We start from the raw sequence: 15,620 nt of genomic DNA, 5'->3' as shown, positions 1-15,620 counted from the left end.
AGAAAAAAGAAATAATCTATCCTTTCTAAACTATGTAGGGGAACTGTAGGTTCTTCCACCTTTCATCCTCTGGAGACAGAGAAATACTGAAGGGACGCAGAGGGCGCACCAGCTTATAAGAGGCCACCCTTCGAGTTTTGCTCTGACTCCATCTGCTGGAAGGGGGACATAACCCACTGTCTGGACTGATCCAGATACGTACAGGGAACTCTGGTCTCTAGTTACCACCACTGCCCTAAGGACTCATCTACGTTCTGCTGGCCTCCAGAATCCAAGGGCTCAACCTGCAAAGGAGTCGTCTAGTAAAGGCGAAGCTCTAGACTGTCCCACTGCAGGTGCATTCGCTAGTTGCTGGCGCAGACAAGGGTTTGGCCTTAAGGCTGCATCAACTATGTCACAGTACTAAGGTCTCACATTCCCTTTACAATTGGTTTAAGTTCACTAGGAGAGATTTCACCAAAATTCATTCATAAATTCTTCTTTCTCAGGAGAACTTTGGTCTTCAAGGTCACCCTGCCGTCCACCAGGGGCGGATTGACCTATCAGGGGATCGGGCTTCCCCCGGTGGGCCGGTCACTCCTGTCACGTGATTTTTTTTTTTTTTTTGTATTATAAAGTTTCCAACCAAAGTATTAGGGGGCGCCACGAGCAGTGGTATCCCGAGGGGAGCCAATGCCCCCGGGCACAAGGAGGCTCATGCGGCCGCTGAGCAGCAACAGACAGATGGGCCGGGCTGTGATGAGGCTCACGTCACCACAGCCCGAAGAAAAAGATCGCGTTTAACATAGAAACATAGAAATGACGGCAGAAGAAGACCAAACGGCCCATCAAATCTGCCCAGCAAGCTACGCACTTTATCCATTTTTTTCCCTTTTTCTCTCTCCCACCTGTTACTATTGGCTTCCAGTACCCTCCAGCCCTAATTCCCCTCCACCCCACCACCAATTTAGAGAACAGCGCGGTATCTGCATCCAAGTGATATCCAGCTCAATTAGGGGTAGCAACCGCTGTAACAAGCAGGCCACCCCCTTGCCCCATACTCTTACCCACCCCTGTTTTTATTTTTTTGTTTTGTTTTATTTTATTTTTTTGGAAATAGCAGCCCTCCATCCTTCCGCTCCATGAAGGTGGAACACCAACTACTGGCCACTGGCATCCCGCTCCGTGAATGCCTCTGTGGCTACTGCCGCTCCATGCAGTGTTTGAATGCCTCTGTGGCTACTGCCGCTCCGTGCAGTGTTTGAATGCCTCTGTGGCTACTGCCGCTCCGTGCAGTGTTTGAATGCCTCCACTTTATTCACGCCCTCTAGACTTGATGGATCCACAGTGTTTATCCCACGCCCCTTTGAAGTCGTTCACAGTTTTAGACTTCACCACTTCCTCCGGAAGGGCATTCCAGGCATCCACCACCCTTTCCGTGAAGAAATACTTCCTGACATTGGTTCTTAATCTTCCTCCCTGGAGCCTCAGCTCGTGACCTCTGGTTCTGCTGATTTTTTTCTGACGGAAAAGGTTTGTCGTCTTTGGATCATTAAAGTTTTTCAAGTATCTGAAAGTCTGAATCATATCACCCCTGCTCCTCCTTTCCTCCAGGGAGTACATATTTAGATTCTTCAATCTCTCCTCATATGTCATCCTATGAAGACCCTCCAATTTCCTGGTCACCCTTCTCTGTACCGCTTCCATCTTGTCCTTGTCTCTTTGTAGATACGGTCTCCAGAACTGAACACAGTACTCCAGGTGTGGCCTCACCAAGGATCTGTACAAGGGGATAATCACTTCCCTTTTCTTACTCAGTATTCCTCTCTCTATGCAGCCCAGCATTCTTCTGGCTTTTGCTATCGCCTTGTCGCATTGTTTCGCAGACTTCATATCATTAGACACTATCACCCCAAGGTCTCTCTCCTGCTCCGTGCACATCAGCCTTCCCCCCCCCCCCCCCCATCGAATACAGTTCATTCGGATTTCCACTCCCCATATGCATGACTTTGCACTTCTTGGCATTGAATCTCAGCTGCCATATCTTCGACCACTCTTCCAGTTTCCTTAAATCCCGTCTCATTCTCTCCACTCCTTCCGGCGTGTCCACTCTGTTGCAGATCTTAGTGTCATCCGCAAAAAGACAAACCTTACCTTCTATCCCGTCCGCAATGTCGCTCACAAAGATATTGAACAGGACCGGTCCCAACACCGATCCTTGCGGTACACCACTTAAAACCTCTCTCTCTTCAGAGAAAGTTCCATTTACCATCACGCATTGTTTTCTGTCCGTCAACCAGTTTTCAATCCAGGTCACCACCTCAGCACTCACTTCTAAGCTTCTCGTTTTATTCACCAGTCTCCTGTGCGGAACCGTATCAAAAGCTTTGCTGAAATCCAAGTAGATGACATCGAGCGCTCTTCCTCGATCCAATTCCTTGGTTACCCAGTCAAAAAAGTCAATCAGATTTGTCTGACAGGATCTTCCTCTGGTGAATCCATGCTGCCTCTGGTCCATCAATTCTCCGGACTGTAGATAGTTCACTATTCTCTCTTTCAACAGTGACTCCATTACTTTTCCCACCACTGAAGTGAGGCTAACCGGTCTGTAGTTACCAGCCTCCTCTCTGTTCCCACACAGAGAGATGAAGAAATGGCAGAAATATTAAACGAATACTTCAGGTCTGTGTTCACTAAAGAAGACCCTGGAGAAGGACCATCTCTACACAACAAGAAACTGGAGGGAAGTGGAATAGATGAAAATCCATTTACAGTAGATAATGTATGGGAAGAGCTAAAGAATCTGAAAGTGGACAAAGCCATGGGGCCTGATGCGCCAATGCTCCTCCTCCTTCCTGCCTGTGCGGCCCCGGAAGTAAACGTTGCCGGAGCCATGTGGGCAGGAAGGAGGAGGAGCATCAGCGCATGCAGAAGAGAAGCAGCGGCCCGAGAACAGGAAGAGACCCGGTAGCAGGGTCGCCGCAGCCCGAGAAGAGGAAGAGACCCGGTAGCAGGGCCACCACGGCCCGAGAAGATTAGGGCCGCTGCAGAGCCCATCATGCGGCGACTCGTGAAGAGGAGGCCCAGAGGTGAGAGAGAGGCTGAGGGTCTGTAGAGTGTGTGTGTGCGTGTATGAGATGAGTTGAGAAATTGTGTGTGGGAGTGAGGATCTGAATGTTTGCAGAGACAGCATGTGAGAGCCTCTGTGTGTGTGAGAGAGACAGCATGTGACAGTGAGAGCCTGTGTGTATGAATGATTGTATGAGACCCAGCATGTGACAGTGAGAGGCTGTGTGTGTGTGAGAGAGAGAGAGAAAGCATGTGAGAATGAGAACCTGAGTGTGTGTTTGAGGGAAGAAGATGGAGAGAAAAGAAATAGAAAAAAGACAATATAAAAGGAATCAGCAAAAAAAATAAGAAAGGGAAGGTGGAAAAAAAAAGCCTGTGACCAACCAATTAGAAAACTAAGATCAGCCAGCAAAGGTAAAAAAAAAAAATTACTTTTTTTGGCACATATAATCTTTGGGAATGTGCAAGAATAGCACTTTCTCTATGCGGATCTCACACTGTACGAGATCAGCATGGAGAAAGTGGAAGCCCACGTGGCCTGCACAGAGGAAGCAGCAGAATGGGCTTTAGTGTCAGTAGCAGCAATCGGCACCTCCCCAATAGCCACGCAGCAGCAGTGACAGTGGCAGCAGAGGAATGAGAGAGGTTCCGAGGTTGTTGGTAAAAGAAAGAGAGGGGAGTCTGCCTATAGTGTGTGTATGTGTATGAATCAGACTCTGCCTGGGGGTGTATATGTGTGAATGCATGGGTGCCTGCCTGGGGGTCAGTGTGTGTGTGTGAGAATGATTGGGAGCTTGCCTGGGTGTGTGTGTTTGTGTGTATGTGAGGTAGCCATGAGTGTGAGAGCATGAGTGTGTATGAGAAAATCCAGGGGAGTAAGAGTGTGTGTGTGGGGATGTGTGTGTGTGTGGAGGGGGAGTGTCTTAGAGCCTGAGAGTGTGTCAGTGTCAGTGTGAGCGAGTAGTTATGGTGGGTATAAGAGCAGGAATGTGTATGTATGTGACAGTGTATGTGTGAGAGAGAATGGACATGTGAGTATTTGTGAGAGAGAGAGGATAACCTCCTAATCCTCGACAATATCAGGGTGACTGGAAATAAAGAGCTCCCACAGAAGGGGACAGCAGGGGCTTTTTAAAATCCTTATTAGTTTTAATTATTGAATGTTATTTGATATATGTGCTGTTTTGAAATATTTTATTAGTGTTTGGGACATTGTAAAAAATGTATATGATTTTAATTACCCTCTTATGTCCATGTTCACTTTGTGATTGCTCCCCCCTCGTCCCCCTGATAGCACCTCCATACAATTAACACCTGTCAGTCCCCAACCCTCCCCCCCTCTGCCCTCCCTCCCCCAATAATAGTAAAACAAACCTAAAAAAAAAATAAAAAAAAAAAATGCCCCCCTACACATGCTGCTGTCCTTTTCCATACCAACAGAGATACCCCTCATATATCTCCCCTTTCAAACCCTACCCTCCTATACACATTCAAAGGAGACTCACACCCATCTTGATTTCCCCCCTTACTCAACTTCTTGGCCTTTCTTTGATATCTATACTCCTCCTCAATGCCCAATCCCTCCAGAAGAAAACACATTTACTCAACGACCTCCTTACTGATCACAACCCCGAAATCTGCGCCATAACAGAAACATGGTTTAAGCTCCATGACACCCCCCTCATTAACCAGCTCCCTACCGAAACATACGACTTTTTCTCTATACCCCGGAAAAAGAAGAGAGGTGGGGGTCTACTCCTGGCTGTAAAGAAAGAATATAAACTCTCCTCCATAAAATGTAACCTCCCCAAACAATATGAAATTGGATTTCTCAGATCCAGCGTCCTCCAAATCTGTCTCATTTACACCCCCCCAGGACTGCTAGAAAATGACTCCTCCCCTCTCATCGAATTCTTTGCAGACTCTCTCTCCCCAGACCTTCCTACCATAATTCTTGGTGATTTTAATCTTCATGTCGATGCCACTCCTCTTTCCCCTGCCTGTGATGCTTTCCTCTCCTCCCTTGAAGCCATGGGTTTTAAACAACTCATACACTCCCCTACTCATAAGGCCGGCCACACTCTAGACCTTATCTTCGTCAATAGCCCCCTCACTGTCATCAACTCACCATACTGCACCCCCCATCCCATGGTCCGACCACTCTATCATCCAAACCACCCTGGCTGTCCAACAGTCCTCCCCCCCCTGCCCCCACCCAGGCGCAATCCTTCAAATACCGTAAATCATGCTCCCTCGACACCCTCACTATGGCCTGCTCGGACGTTTCCAACCAACTTGATATTTCCTCAGCCGACAAGGCCTTCACCTCATGGCACGACATCACCCTCAACATAGCAAACAAGCTCTGCCCCATTACTACAAAAACCATTAAACCTGCCCATCCAAACAGGAAACCATGGTATTCCGCAGAGCTCAAGAACCTCAAAACTCGTCTCAGAACCTTAGAAAGGCAATGGCGCAAACACCCCTCTGCAACATCCAAAACTGCCTATTACCAGCTTATGCACCAATACAGGAATACTACTCTCTCAACTAAACGTGAATACTATGCCAAAAAGATTCACAGTTTCCAATACAATCTGAAAGCACTCTTCACCATGATCTCCAATCTGACCAGCTCAAACCCCACTCAACCTCCTACTCCCACCACAAAAAAACATTGCAATGAACTTGCTCACTTCTTCCAAACCAAAGTGTCCTCTCTCACTGCACGCTTTGCAGCCAACCCTAACACCGTGAAACTGCCTTCTTTCAACCTTACCTCTACCCTCTCATCTTTCGACCTATCCTCTTCCCTTGAAATTGAAAACATCTTAAAAAAAATGAGACCCTCCTCTCACCCCTCTGAAACCATTCCTACTAAACTTCTCCTATCTATTCCCAAAGCTATTGCCAAACCTCTCTCTTCCATCTGCAACTGTTCCCTGGAGCAAGGTATAGTCCCTACACTCCTAAAACAGGCAGTGGTGAAACCAATCCTTAAAAAACCCAGCCTTGACCCTTCTACTCTAGCTAACTTCAGACCTATCTCTAATCTCCCTTTCCTATCTAAAATCTTGGAAAAATTAGTCAACTCTCGCCTATCTGATCACCTAGAACAACACAACATCCTTCCTCCCACACAATACGGCTTCCGGAAAAACCTGAGCACTGAAAAACTGCTGCTATCCCTGACGGATACCATCACTAAAGGATTCGACACTGGGAACTCATTTCTCCTTGCTATGTTAGACATATCTGCAGCTTTTGATACTGTTAACCACATCATATTAATCAACATTCTCAGTAACATAGGAATCTCCGGCACTGCCCTCTCTTGGATCAAATCATACTTACAAGATCGTCATTATACAGTATCCACTGGCAACAATGAATCCGACCCAGTTAGCCTTAACCAAGGCGTCCCCCAGGGTTCCTCTCTCTCCTCTACTCTATTTAACATTTATATGCTCCCCCTCACCACCCTCCTTACTAATCTTGGCATCAAACACTTTATCTACGCAGATGATGTCCAAATCCTTTTCCCCTTCACTGACTCCCTCCAAACTGCTCTTCAAAAATGGGAATCCTGCCTGACGGTTATCAACCAGCTACTCACTGACATGCACCTTGCCATTAACCCGCAAAAAACTGAACTCCTCATCATCTCCAACAAACATTCCTCTCTCTCCATTCCCACTGCGTACTCCTCCACGCTCTTCCCCTCCCACACCCGTAGCCTGGGCGTCCTCATTGACAACCAGCTCTCTTTCAAACCCTTCATTAAATCTATCCTAACTGACTGCTACTTCAAACTTCAAACTATCAAAAAACTCCGGCCCCTCTTATTCTTCACTGACTTTCGCACAGTACTACAGTCTATTATCTTTTCCAAAATAGACTACTGTAATGCACTCTTCCTTGGTCTCCCTGCAACACATACTAAGCCATTACAACTCCTACAGAACGCCTCAGCACGCATCCTCACCAATTCCAGGAAACGTGACCACATTACTCCTACCCTTATCGATCTCCACTGGCTCCCAATACAGTCTCGCATCCTGTTCAAAGTTCTCTCCCTCATTCATAAAAGCATCACCAATGAAAATACTGACTGGATCAACCCCCCACTGCTTTCTCGCACATCCACTAGACCGACTCGCACTGCCCTCCAAGGGACACTCCGTACCCCCTCTATCAAATCCACCAATCTTATTTCCACAATGAACAGAGCCTTTTCCCTTGCCGGCCCCACCCTGTGGAACTCTATGCCCCCAGACTTGCGCACTGAAACATCCACACCCAAATTCAAAAAAAACCTAAAGACCTGGCTATTCTTACAGGCCTACCCCTCCCTCAACAATCATCCTCCTGATAACCCCCTAAGCTGTGTATAATGCATTCCCTGTATCACCTTTTACAATGTGCTTCTGCTGTCTTTATCTCTCAATTACCTTCTCCCCTATGACCTCTTGATTTGATTACAATGCTTTCCACGTACTACCGTCACTATGTGCTCTTGTTAATTTTCCCTCATCTGCTTCCAATTGAGGAACCTTCGTTCCCTGTAAATAGTTACCCAGTTACTGTTTGTTGATGTTTATTTCTTGTATGCAAAGTTTACTGTTCTATGTAATGGCAGTGCCAAAAGTTCTGTATAATGACACTGTCAAAAAGTTTTAGTTATCTGTAAACCGATACGATGTGCAAACGGCTATCGGTATATAAAAACCTATAAATAAATAAATAAATAATAAATAATTAATAGAAATTCTATTTATCAGTAGTTTTAAAATATTCTTTTATTATGGTTTTACTATTATAACTGATGCTTTATGTTTCTTGATTTTATTTGTTTTATGAGGAATGGTGGTTCTATTTTTCTATTGTTAATACATGGAGTCTGGCTTCTTGGAGTTTCCATTTCAGTTTTTGTCATTTGTGCTACTTCATTTTGTATTCTGTATTTGGTGAGAGTTTGTGTTCTGCATGCAAAGACTGAGATGAAGCATTCTTTTAGCATGTGGTTTCTCTGTAGGGATCTGTAGTAGCTTGGCCTGTTCTGTTTTCCTGATAGGAGGTGTATTGATATTTTAGATTCTGGTGTAATATTTGTGGTATTCTTTTTCATAGGTGGGGTTGCTATTCTTTGAGTGTTGGCAAATAGTACTGTGTTGATATGGGAGGACCATACCGAAATATAGGGGTGTGTACATATATATGTAAATTATATGTAAATTATATATGTAAATTAAATTATATTGTATATGTAATTGGGTACCCATGGGCCAGTATGGAGAAAAATCCCCCGGGGCCACTATTTTCCCACAATCCGCCCCTGCCCTCCACTAGCTGAATCTGATTTCAAAGCTGCAATGAGTTGGCGAGTGCTCTGCAGCATCTGAAGAATGGCCCCTTGTGGAAAGAGGGAAGTACAAAAGTCCCCTTTCTTGCTGCTTCTTTTAAGTGTTGTTCCTTATGCAGTTACTCCAGTGGTATCGATTCCCCCTCCCCCCATCACATTTTAATAGCGTTCTAGCACATCAGAGGGGAAGGTCACCCAACAAAGGAATGTGTAAATTACATGGATCAGCACACTCCTGTAATACAATAATGTTTAGTTACCACTATTTTTACTCATCAGTGGTCTTCTGCAAAGCAATCAGACTTTCACTGTATCGTCTCTCAATATACATGCCGTGGGCGGAAGGGGTTACCCGGTGATTTAAGGACGCGGTAAGAGTAGGTTAAAGGGGATTGTGTATCGCAGGAAGGGCTAACGCGGCCGAAAAGTGAGTAGAAAGCGGGTTAGGAGCAGGGTAACCGCGGCCGCACTTTACTGTATTGACCTGAATATGAGCTCTGTGTTTAGCATTGGGTAGAAAGTAATTGACTCTGCTCTGTACTTCTCATCAGGAAACAAACTGAAGTACATTAGATAATGAAGCATTTATATGTTTGTTTTTGCCAGTTTAGGAACTCAGCTGAGAGCATTGTTCGTAATATGAAGTTAACCCTGGACGTTTTATATAAAGAGGTAGGCGCAGAATATATTAAATAAGAACTGCCATACTGGGTCAGACCGAGGGTCCATCAAGCCCAGTATCCTGTGTCTGACAGTAGCCAATCCAAGTCACAAGTACCTGGCAAGATCCCAAATAATAAATAGATCCCATGCTGCTATCAAGCAGTGATAATAGTGGCTATTCCCTAACAGGTACATTTTGAAAAGAGCGTGCATGCACCTATAAATGTGTGTATTGGGCACATGAGCAAAAATACGCTTAATAGAAATGGTGCCGGCGCCATTTTGGTTCCTGTCCCCTGACGTCACGAGCGCAGGAGATTGCTCCCGGACCCCCGCTGGACCCCCAGGGACTTTTGGCCAGCTTGGGGGGGCCTCCTGACCCCCACAAGACTTGCCAAAAGCCCAGCAGGGGTCCGTGAGCGACCTCCTGCATTCGAATCGTATTGCCGTATTGCAAAATGGCCATACGGCTGGCGCCATATTGCAATACAAAATGGCGCCGGCCGTATGGCCATATTGCCGTATTGCAAAATGGCGCCGGCCTTACGGCCATACGGCCGGCACCATTTTGCAATACGGCAATATGGCCAAACGGCCGGCGCCATTTTGTATTGCAATATGGCGCCAGCCGTATGGCCATATTGCCATTTTGCAATACGGCAATACGATTTGAGTGCAGGAGGTCGCTCCCGGACCCCTGCTGGGCTTTTGGCAAGTCTTGTGGGGGTCAGGAGGCCCCCCCAAGCTGGCCAAAAGTCCCTGGGGGTCCAGCGGGGGTCCGGGAGCAATCTCCTGCGCTCGTGACGTCAGGGGACAGGAACCAAAATGGCGCCGGCGCTACCTTTGCCCTGTCATATGACAGGGCAAAGGTAGCGCTGGCGCCATTTCTATTAACGCACCCGTGGCCCAAGAGTGGAAGATCACACTGGGACCCCCCACTGGACCCCAGGTAATTTAAGACATTTTGGGGGGGTTCAGGAGGGTGGGGGATTTATTTTAAAGGGTCGGGGTGGGTTTTAGGGTTGTTTTAGTGTGCCAGTTTTCCCGCCCTCCCCCTTCCCCTCCCCCTTCCCCCGATTTACGATTTTTGACGATAAATCATGGGAATTCCTATTGTATATCGCCTCTAACGATTTTTGACGATTTAAAATATATCGGACGATATTTTAAATCGTCAAAAAACGATTCACATCCCTAGTGGCCAAGATCCGAAATTCCCCTTCCCTATTCCAGCAATCTGCCAGGACAGAGCATGGATTTTGATAAGTGAGCTTCCTCAGATGGTTATAGTAATGAGAAAGAGAAGGCACGGTAGCCCACTCTAATAAGAGGCAAGCTGCAATAGCCTTAAATCCACCTGGCATTAAACCAGCTTCTGGCAAGGAACATAATGAGAACGTTGAAAATAAGAGAACACTGAAATATTGCCAAAACCATAAAGTGTGGACAATTTGGGGGGCTGAAGTAAGTGCCCTGTGTCATCCAGAACATTCCCCAACAGTGTTATTCCTCGGGCAGCCCATCGCCTAAACACTATGAGGTAGATCTTAAATAAGTACGCGTGCGCGTACTTTTGTTCACGCAACTGGCGCGAACAAAAATCCGGAGTTGGTGTGCGCAAGGCTGCGCAAAATCGGCAGCAGCGCGCGCCGAGCCGCGCAGCCTGCCTCGGTTCCCTCCGAGGCTGCTCAGAAATCGGAGCAGCCTCGGAGGGAACTTTCCTTCCGCGTCCCCCCACCTTCCCCTGCCTTCCCCTATCTACCCCACCCCCCCAGCCCTACCTAAATCCCCCCCTACCTTTTTTTGTGCAAGTTACGCCTGCTTGAAGCAGGTCGCAGTGCTGGGGGACTCGGGACCACCCTCCCGGCCCACCCCCGAACCATCGCCATGCCCCTGGACCTGCCCCGGACAGCCCACTGACCCCGTATACGCCCCCTCCCGCCCCTTTTACGAAGCCCCAGGACTTACCTGCGTCCCGGGGCTTTGAGCACCCTGGCGTGCGAGTGCCCTGTGTGCATAAATCTGGCAGGATTTACACGCACAGGGCTTTTAAAATCTAGCCCTTTGGAGGTCGGCCCAGGAGAAAAGTCAGGATTTTCCTGCAAAGGAATGAAGAAGGCACAGCCCTTGGGGAGTGCAATAATCTCAATAACCGAAACCAGGTGTGCCGTTTCGGGCGTATCAAGCCAGCCAGCAGCTCAGGTATTGTCAGTTTACCCAGGTAGCCTGTAAAACATAGCGTTTCTAAATGACCATGGATGGTCTTGTTGTTTAATCTATTTTCCCTACTGCTCTAGGTTAACCCCCTGCCCAGTTCGCCTCCCCTGTTGAAATGTACTTCTAAATCTTTTGTTAATATGTGAACCGGTATGATGTCCCCACTAATACCGGTATATAAAAGTTTCTAAATAAATAAAATAAATGGTCTGAAAAAAGAAGAAGGGTGGATTGTTGGGTGCATATAAGTTACACATCACCAACGGGTGCTGAAAAAGCTCTGCTATTAATATAATATATCGACCCTGAGGATCTTTAATTTCAAGTTTAACAGAGAAAGGCAAACGCTTATGTATAAGGATAGCGACTCCAGCAGATTTAGTAGTGGCTGATGCAAAATGTACGGACCCCACCCAGTCGTGGCATAATTTCTGGTGCTCCACATCCGTGAGGTGTGTCTCCTGAAGAAACACCACCTCCGCTGATTTTTTCTTTAGGAGCGAGAGAATTTTCGTTCGTTTAATTGGTGAGTTAATACCACAGATATTCCAAGAAATCAAACGGGCTTGTTGCTTAGCCAGCATCTAATACTGCAGAGAAAAAAATGAGAAAGATGAAATGGTTTTGAGAGACAGGGAACCTCCCAGCTAAGATCCCTGTACAGCTCTCCGCTATCTCCCGGGCCACAAATAGAATAACAGCATGAGTGTCTAAACACACATCATACTATATTAACCTGTCTGTAAAAACAATTAAACCCCAACCCTCCCCCCCTCCCCCCTAGGATACTGAAAAACACATCCCCACAACCTGAGAGAGATCACCTGGATGCATACCGTTCCCTATCCCCCACCCCAGCCCAACCAGCCCCCCCCGATACACAAACAGTATAAACCATGAACCATACAAGCCTCATGCAACAGGTAAATTAAGAAGTAACAGATACACTTCCCCCCACACACATAGAGAATGCAACTCAGCCCCCGGACTGTATACAATAAATCAGAGTAAGGCTGCGCCCCTTAGAACCGGTCGCTAGTAGGGTACAAGAAACCAAAGGCTCAAACAAGCCAACTATATGAAAAAAAAGAACGTAGTAAACCCACGGAGCAGGAGCGTCGCCTGCATGTTTTCCACTGCCACAACTCGAGCAGCAGGAAAAACACTGGACGCACTGTTGGTCACCAGGCAGGCAGGATCCAAACTTGATTCGCTCTCTTCCATGTCCTCCTAAGTCAGTGAAGAGTCTCAAGGCTCGCTCTCACGGTATATGAGTCCCAAAACTGTCCCACTCAAAGAAGATTAACTGCTGGATTAATGCAAGTATCTGTCCTGTAGTCTCAGCGATCGCCGACCGCAAATCTCAGCGAGGCTTACCAAATCACCTGACACCAACTGCTGTTTGAAAGATCACGACTCTGAACCAGGGGCGCCCACTTCCGTTGAAGCAGACCGATCCAGAGTAGCCCAGTATTACCGCGCTTCCTCCAGTGAATTAAGCCACCTTACGCCATTCGCTGTGGGGACTCGGAGACGTGCCGGGTAGATGATGTTTGCCCTGATCTTCATGGCGTAAAGGCAAGCACAAAATGGTGTGAGAGCCCTACGTTGCTGGCTGAGATTTGTGGAAAAGTCCTGAAAAACAAGTATCTTGGAATTTTCGTAAATGAGACCGGACCCACTGCGAGCGGCTCGTAAAATTTCTGTTTTATTTTGAAAATTCAAAATTTTTGCTATAGTAACCCGGGGCCGCGTGTCTTCGGCCCGTTTTGGGCCTATTTGATGCGCCCTTTCAACTCTTAAGGGCCCATGCACCCGTGAAAGCTCCAGCGCACACGGTAGCCATTCCTCCAAAAAGGCCGCTAAGTCCTTGTCCGCAATTTTCTCCGGCAGTCCGACTAACCTTAAATTCGAGCGCCGGGACCGATTCTCCAGGTCTTCCAGGCTGTCGGACTGTTCTGTCACCACGGCTTTCAGCGTGTCCAGTTCTCGTCGGGTATCAGCCTGATCATCCTGTATATCGGAAACGCGCTGTTCAATCGCAGCAAACCGGGATTCAAACCCCGTTATAGAGGCAGTCAGTTCTTGTAGTTGATTAGAAATAGTTAAGAGTTTGGGACCCAATGCCTCTCTGACTGCCGATTTTATCTCCTCCAGCGCCACTACTGGGGAAGCCTCCGGGTTTATGCTCTCCTCCTCCAAGGCCTGGTCGGGTGGACGGGCCCTCTCCTTTTCCTTGTCTTTCTTCGCAGTCCAGGAGGACATACTGCCAGATTTTAAAGAAGAAGGGGTCACACTTTGCCAATGAACCAAATTATTCAGTGCAAATTAAGTTTGGGAGGCCCAGATGGGCTAGGATGGAAGCGGCAGGGCCGGCAAGGGAAATCGTGCATCTGATCCCCTTACTGCATCACGTGATCTCCCACAAATTATGCATTTATAACAAAAGACTTTACATAAAAAGTACAGTCTTTAGGAAGTAAAAACATTACAACAGGTATATTATATTTACATGTACTATTATGGTGTCAACCCGAAAATCCTGCAAAAAAATCAAGTCACTTGGAATATAAATCAAATAAATAAATAAATGCACTTACTTACATATTAGTCTTATTGTAAAGTGTGTTAGGTGTGATCTTGGCCCTCAGAAAGCCATGAATAAATTGAATTACAAATTGCAATATGATAAACCTTCCATATCAAAACATTACTAACTGCCAACACTCAAAAGTAACTTCCCGACCCATTAAAAGCAACACTGCAAATATTACACCAGGTCCTAAAACATCAATACAGTTCCTATTAGGAAAAGAGAACAAGCCAGGATACCTCAGACCCCCTACACAGAAACTACGGTACACAGTAGCAGAATACCTCACCTCTATCACATATGCAGAACACAGTTAAACCCTCAACAAATACAGAATAAATTACAAATAGACACATATAGACAAAAACTGAACTGGAAACTGTAATAAGTCAGACTCTGCAACAATGGAAAAACAGACTCTGCAACAATGGAAAAACAGAATCATCACCATTCCTCATAAAACAAACAGTACAATCAGCCAGCAGCTGATCACCAACATTATCGCCTCACTGGCCAGCCTTCAGAGAACCAAGAAACATGATGGTGCTGGCATAAAAGAAGGAGCATTGCCGGCGTCTGCAATGGAGGCCTTCCTCAGCCCACTTGAGCAATAGCTTCCCCCAGCACAGCGATATCCTCCTTCTCTCAATACCGCAGCGCCCAGCTATGACATTGCTGGAGAGGGCTTGCTGGATGTTGGAGATGGTATTGCAGAAAGTTGAACTGCCTTTGGACAATTATAGGGGTGAGTTTTTTTTATCTACTCAGTCCCTGTTTGCAAGATCTTCTCCCCAGTTGAGATGGGCATGACTGCAGCAGTGCCCCCGTCCCCCCCTGGTTTCTGCTCAGACTCAGTGGGCTCTTTGTAGCTCCTGCTCGATCTAAGCTGGTGACGCTGGATTCATTATGGGAGATGATGATTGATCTGGATAATTCTCTAGGTGCTTATTCTAAGTGATTCTTTTTCCTTAAATATGGAACAGATGGGGGATAAACACGATGGTGATGTGATATCCCTTACAACAACGACTTCCGTTGGTAATGCTAATGTTCAATTTCAGTTTGGTTTTCCTAATTTGACAAATTTCTTAGAGTTCTTTACCTGAAAGTTTGGATTGTGCTACTTTGTTGGTTACATTTGTATCAGCTCAAGATTTATTTATATAAAGACATTCGATCTCAATTGAGATATCACACCAGTTTACATTCAGCTACTGTAGGTATTTCTCTATCCCCAGAGAGTTTACAATCTAAGTTTTTGTACCTGAGGCAATGGAGGGTAAAGTGACTTGCCCAAGGTTACAAGGAGCGACAGCAGGACTTGAATGCTGGTCTCTTGGTTCATAGTTCACTGCTCTAACCACTAGGCTATTCCTCCTCCCCCTTAGATGGGGGGAGATGTTAGCAATGTTATGTGTAGATACTTTAGGAATGTAGCCTCACCTTTTTATGACCAATTGTTGACTGTATTTCCTGATATTTCATGTGTAACATGAGAGAAGAAGAGTGTTTCTTTCATATTGGCAGGGGATTATTTAGGGCAATATCTCCTATTTACCAATGATGCACCAGTTATGAATTATAATAGCCATGCACAGGATAAATTCTGACAGGCCCAGAATCTGCTATAGCAGGAAAATAACTTTTACACAGGTGAACTTTAAACTACCTTGCATCAGTGCAAACTAAAGGCCTTGTTCCAAGAAGTACTAGAGGCCTTGTTTCAAACAGTAT

General features: G+C 46.3%; 1 protein-coding gene across 5 annotated transcripts in view; it reads left to right on the top strand.

Moving 5' to 3' along the window:
* Positions 1 to 15,620, top strand: part of LOC115089624 (phospholipase B1, membrane-associated-like) — a 284,201-nt gene that overhangs the window by 171,892 nt on the left and 96,689 nt on the right. For all 5 annotated transcript variants that reach the window (XM_029597717.1, XM_029597719.1, XM_029597715.1 and 2 more), the window contains one exon: positions 9,020 to 9,085. In XM_029597717.1, coding sequence (XP_029453577.1) covers positions 9,020 to 9,085 — 66 coding nt within the window. The remainder of the gene's footprint in view (positions 1 to 9,019; positions 9,086 to 15,620) is intronic.

The sequence above is a fragment of the Rhinatrema bivittatum genome, chromosome 4 (assembly GCF_901001135.1).
Source record: "Rhinatrema bivittatum chromosome 4, aRhiBiv1.1, whole genome shotgun sequence".
Taxonomy (NCBI): domain Eukaryota; kingdom Metazoa; phylum Chordata; class Amphibia; order Gymnophiona; family Rhinatrematidae; genus Rhinatrema; species Rhinatrema bivittatum.
The sequence above is the reverse complement of the archived record's forward strand: the minus strand, read 5'-3'. Positions and strand labels throughout refer to the sequence as shown.